At 38.6% G+C, this 6,133-nt stretch overlaps 1 protein-coding gene across 1 annotated transcript; it reads right to left on the minus strand.

The window, feature by feature from the left end:
- Positions 1-1,294: 1,294 nt before the first annotated feature.
- On the minus strand, positions 1,295-2,223 carry LOC139040634 (olfactory receptor 4C6-like). The gene is given in 2 exon segments (XM_070487372.1): positions 1,295-1,923; positions 1,926-2,223. Coding segments are annotated over 2 exon segments (927 nt in total).
- Positions 2,224-6,133: the final 3,910 nt, after the last annotated feature.

Here is a 6,133-nt window from a genome sequence, read left to right on the forward strand (position 1 = left end):
TTTTCCAGAATCTTCATCCACTAATTCTCTTATGGCTGTTTCTTTCTGATCATTCTTGTCAATTATTGGTGCTCATTATTATTAAACTTATTAATTTGTTTTATCACTTTTCCTAAGGCTGTCTCAACAGAATTCAAAATAAGCTGAAATGTTACCTGCTATTAGAATACTTCTCTGACTACTCAATATAAGGTACCTCCATGGAATAATCATAGCCCTCCATTTCCATTAACTCTGTTGTAATGATCACTCTGCCTTGCTTTGTTTTGTTTTGTTTTGTTTATGTTTAACTACTTATAGATTATCTCTTTTTTCCCCTAACCATCTGAATTTGGCTATTTGGAAAGCAAGGCTGTTATATTCTATAGTCATTTTACAGATATTTGTTGAAAACATAATAAGTGCTGAGTATAAATAAAACAAAATCCTTCCCTCACTGGTGTCTAGCCTAGAGAGAGATGGAAAGCAACAAAAATCCAGTAATAACTACACAACATAATTGTACATTTGACCATTGCTGTTAAGAAACTAAAGATGTTGATGTCTATACAGAATAATGGCAGGAGTGGAAGAATCTTTGTGTAGAGCCGTGGGGGAAGGCTCTCTGATGTAATGACACTTAGTCTCTTAATCTAGGACCAGCACTTAGAAGGAAACAGCCACCTGAAGAGGATGAGGGCTTGTTTTCAGAGAGAGAGAGAGAAGCCAAAGCACTGAGGTAAGAAAGGCCTTGTGTAGCTCTGAGGACAGATGAAAAAGCCCAACATGCTTGATGCACAGTGAGGGAGGAGGTGAGGCCCTCAAGATGTGGTTGGAGAGATGGAGGCAGTAAAAAGATTAATAAGGAAATTTGAGGATAAGACAAGGAGTTCCCAAAGGCAATGGGTAGCCAAGGAAGGATATAAAGCAGTGGAGTATCAAAATCCTTAAATTGTAAATATCCTAAATCATAAATCAGATTTAGATTTTTATCAGATCCCTCTGGTTGCTAGTGGAGAATGGAGAGTTTTATTTCTCACACATTTATTTCTCTTCTATTTTTTTTGAAAATTTTATATCACTTTATTTTTTAATTGAGGTATAATTGCTTTACAAAATAGCTTTTTGTATCTATGTATGGTGATAGATGTTAACAAGACTTATTGTGGTGATCATTTTGCAATATATACAAATGTTTAGTCACTATCTTTTACACCTGAAGATAATATAATGTTATATGTCAATTATATCTCACACATTTCTAAGAGAATGACTTCTTCTTATGGGTAACACAAGATGTTCTCAGTAAAGACAGTCACTTGCCAACCAAAGTCCCTTGTTTCATCCACAGTTTCCTCATGGCATTTTTTACCTCTGTGTTCCTCAGGGTGTAGAACAAGGGATTTAACATGGGTGTGATGATGGAATCAGACACAGCCATTGCCTTGTCTATGGGGTAAGTGCCCACAGGCCTCATGTACAAGAAAATGCATGGCACAAAGAACATGATGATCACTGTGAGGTGGGAGCCACAGGTAGAGAGAGCTTTCCGTCGTCCTTCAGAGCTGTGAGACTTCAGGGAGCAGAGGATGACCACATAGGAGGTGATGAGGATAAGGAAGATGGTCACACACATCACTCCACTGTTGAGGATGACTAAGAGTCCCAGGATGTGGGTGTCCATGCAGGCCAGTTCCAATAATGGAAACAAATCACATATAAAGTGATCTATGACATTGGGACCACAGAAGGGTATTTGATACATGAAGAGAAGCTGTATTACTGCATGGATAAATCCCCCCACCCAGGCCCCTCCCAGCAACAGGTGGCACATCCAAGGTCTCATGATGGTCATGTAGTGTAGAGGCTTACAGATGGCCACGTAGTGGTCATAGGCCATGACAATGAGAAGGATGATCCCCACACCACCAAAGAAATGCTCTGAAAGAGCTGGGCCATGCAGCCTTCGAGGGAGATGGTGGTGCTCTCAGAGAGGGAGTCTACAATCATCTTGGGGGCAATGACGGAAGAGAAGGTGACATCCAACAGGGACAAAGAGGTAAGGAAAAAATACATAGGTGATCTCAGACTCTGACTTGTGATCATGGTTACCACAATGAGTAGGTTTCCCAAAACAGTAGACACATACATGATTAGAAACACAACAGAGAATATTTTCCGCAGCTCCAGGTTCTCTGTAAGACCCAAAAGTATGAATTCTGTCACATTGTTTTGATTTCCCATTTATTGAGTGTTGATATGAGCTTCAGCTGAGAGTTGTAAAACCTGTAAAAGCAACATATGATTTGTAATAACTGATTATTTGGCATCACGTATTTCCAGGACCTCAGGGAACTTATTGTTTGTTTTTTTTCCTTTATTCACCATCCAAGCATTTGACTTTTAAGAGTGTTCTTAATAAAGAGCTTAAAAGATAAATACTTCGCTAGTGCAAGGTTTCTTCCAAGCTTTTTCTCCTCTCTTTTCAGTGGTTGTTCCATGTGAAATATGTTTTTCCTCCTCCTCTTCCCTTTCACTGTTGTTATTAATACCCAACTTTTTTGAGCACCTACTTTATCCAGGCACTAGAATAACCCTATGACTGACTGTTTCACAGATGAAGGAGTTGATTCTCACAGATTTTAGGAAGTTTAACCAAGGTTTCACAGCTGGTGAATAGTGAAGCCAGAACGTGGACCACATTTTCTGACTCCAGAATCAGTCTCCTCAAGCATCACTATTGCTTCTCTAGTGATTATGCTGTGAGTTTGTCACTTACCAGTCGCTGGGCTAAGTAATATTATATTTACTACCCTGTTTTATCTTCCAAACAATCTGAGGTGGATTTTTCTGCCTGTGCTCTTTTCTAAACAATATGGCAATCTTTGCAATTTTATGCTTTACTTCTAAACATTAAATGATCAAAATACATCTAAAACTATTGCTTCTGCAATCCCTGACTAATACACTATTCAATGATGAAGATTACACCAAAATGCTTTACAAAGATACAAATCCCCAATATAACCAACTCAAACCTGAGTTGACCCAAGTCATTTCTTTGAGTTTCCTCTCTTATCTAAACAGAGCAAAAGATCCCAGAACACAATAATAACAATAATTAAACAATTAGCTTTGTGCCAGCCCAGTGGGCAAGTGGTTAAGTTCGCGTGCTCCACTTCTGTGGCCCAGGGTTTCGCTATTGGGATCCTGGGTGTGGACATGGCACCGCTCATAAAGACATGCTGAGGCAGCATCCCACATAGCACAACCAGGAGTACCTACAACTAGAATATACAACTATATACTGAGTTGCTTTGGGGAGAGGAAGAAGAAGGAGAAGGGAAAAAAAAGAAGATTGGCAACAGATGTTAGTTCAGGTGCCAATCTTTAAGAAAAAAAAAATTAGCTTTTAGGTTCATGATGCTGCTGGGCACTGTGCCAAGCATGATGCATGTATTACCTCATTTAAACCTCATGATACCATATGAAGTAGGTACCATTACAACTTACATTGTAAAAAACAGGAACTGAGGTCTTGAGAAGTTAATCTCTTGCATAAGATTCTATAATTGGTGTGCTGTGGAGTCGGCATTTTCATCACACAGCTCAAATTCTTAACTCCTATGTCCCACTGCAGAAGGGAAGAACAGATTATTTGATGTTTCAGGAGAGTTACAATTGAAACCTAGAAGAAAAGCTACAATGAAAACATACCTCATATTACTGGAGAATTTTAAGCGGAGGTTGGCTGACACATCTTAGTAATTTTGCAAAGAGCATAACTTCCAATTGATGTTTGGACTATAAAACACTGTGAATGCTGAGAGGTCACTCTTGCTGTTCAACAACCCACTTCCACCCCCACCCCTTACACAAAACGCAGAGCATCCACAGGAGACTATGGAAGTGTGATTTTATTCACTTTATTTTATACCATCCTCTCCCTCAAAGCCCACGAACTGAGATATTTCTTTCAGGAGCCCTTGTGAATTATAAGGAGCACTGGCTCAGGGGTCAGGAAATGAGAAGCGGGTTTCATTCCAGGTTGTGTCACTCACTTAGTCTGTGGTTTAGGCATGTTTCTGGCATCCCTGAGACTCAGTTTCCTCATTTGCAGTATAAGGATGGTTCATTAGATGAGTAACAAGAGAAAAGGCTCTGTCCTTTTCACACACAATACTCAGATTAATTGCATTAATTGTTATACTTGTGGGTAAGATTTCCTTAAAAAGATAATTCATTTCATGTTAAAAAAAAATTGGAAGTCACTGCTCTAAGTAATATCTAATGCCCCTCTGTCCTTGACTTGGAACTTAGAGTGACTCCCTATCAAATACAGTACAGAATTTAATTTTTTGACCTAACATTCAACTCCTATCACCAGCACCTCCTTACTTACTCAACTTCACTTCTCTGTTCTTAGTTTATTTATTCCACTGTCATTCTACCTGCTTCTGCCAGACTCACACCATTTCTTTTCATATCTGCCTTTTCCTTTGCAAGGGACGTCACTGGATTCAAACCTGCCTCTTACTGTCTTTATAATCTCAGCCTCCTCAAGCTTCAATTTCTGCAGCAGCACAATTAGTAAAAGAGAAACCACAGATACCAAGTATGCGTTCCTGACTATTTAAGTGGAATGCACACAGGGTTTTTTCTCATTTAATCATGACAAACAGCCATACAATGTAAGTGTTGTGATTGTGTGGATTTTCTGAAGCAGCAACTGAGGCTTAGAAAAGTTGTATTACTTCCTCACAATTTTTTTGCTGGTACCTGACTAACTCCAAATCATGGACTATTAACTACTATGCTTTATAGCCCCCCAGAACTTTCACATCCTGCCTCACAGAGCTGCTATGAAGGTCAAAGGAGGTAACACACATGAGAAAGCTGTGAAAAGCAGTATACACACAGCTTTTCTTGATCATGTCATTACGTCTGTAGGCTCTAGGCTTGCCTACTGCCTTTGTCCATTCCTTCCATCAATCCATCTAACACTAGGACTCCCTCATGCAGCCCTTTCTCCTTTACCCAGTGCTCACCTCCACCTTCACCAATCTGAATACTCTTTCTCCTTACTCATAAAACATCTTTTCTGTATATCATTGTTTCGTGTTTCTCTTATTTCCAAAGGGAAATTTTTAAGGATTGTTATTTCTTTCACATTTCTCAAAGTTTCTCATAGATTATTAAGGATGCAATAGATATCAATACAACCCAAGAAATTTTATCAATTGGAAGGAAACTGCAGTGTGCTGTAGGGCACAGGTAATGCTGGTGCCAGTTCATCCTCTGTGGTTAAGAGCAAATCTGTTATCAGAATCTGGTTGCTATTTCTGTCAATCAGGCACAGTGGTGCCATTTGCTGGCTGTAGTCTTCACCGTTTGCCTTCCTAGATATATGGCAGCCAAAACCAAGAACTTAACAGTACCTTGAACTTCCAGATCAGTGTTGAATCACACCGTCAGCTGCCTTTGTCACAGTTCCTTTCGTAGTAAGTCAGTGAAGACAAGACTGTTCAAGTGAAGACAGAGGGAATTATAATTAATGCTTTTCTTTTTCTTTGCCAGTCTACTTCACTCACTTTCCCTAATAAGTTAAGTATACAACATATATTTAACAAATTTTTCAAATGTGGTCCATTTCCTTAAATAATGGCAGGACTAATATATTTAAAATGATGATAATAGAAATCATTGCGAACTAAACAAATGAAAGAAAAAGAAATTATTTGTCTTAAAGCTAGACCGTGGCTAACAGAAAAGAAGAATAAGGTTATTCCCAGCAGAGGAAACAACATGGGCAAAGGCCCAGAGGTGGGGATAAGAGACAGTGTACAATGTAAAATGGAAAGTAAGGGCCTGAACCTACAAACATCAGTTCTAATTTGAATTCTGGAACACTTTCCAGCTGTGTAATTAACCAAGGATGATTTAATCTTTTGAGGGTGCATTTGTATTTTTAGACTTTTTAGTCTTTTTAGACTGAAATTAGATATTGGCACATGCAATTTAATAATGTAATTATACAACGATACACATCGTTACTGCAGTTTACATTTTAATGAATAATTCTTCATTGACAGCATTCCATGTCAGTATATGAAGATTTATCTTACTGAAATTTTCTATTTCAACAACGTTGCCG

Source organism: Equus asinus, chromosome 17, assembly GCF_041296235.1.
Source record: "Equus asinus isolate D_3611 breed Donkey chromosome 17, EquAss-T2T_v2, whole genome shotgun sequence".
NCBI lineage: Eukaryota > Metazoa > Chordata > Mammalia > Perissodactyla > Equidae > Equus > Equus asinus.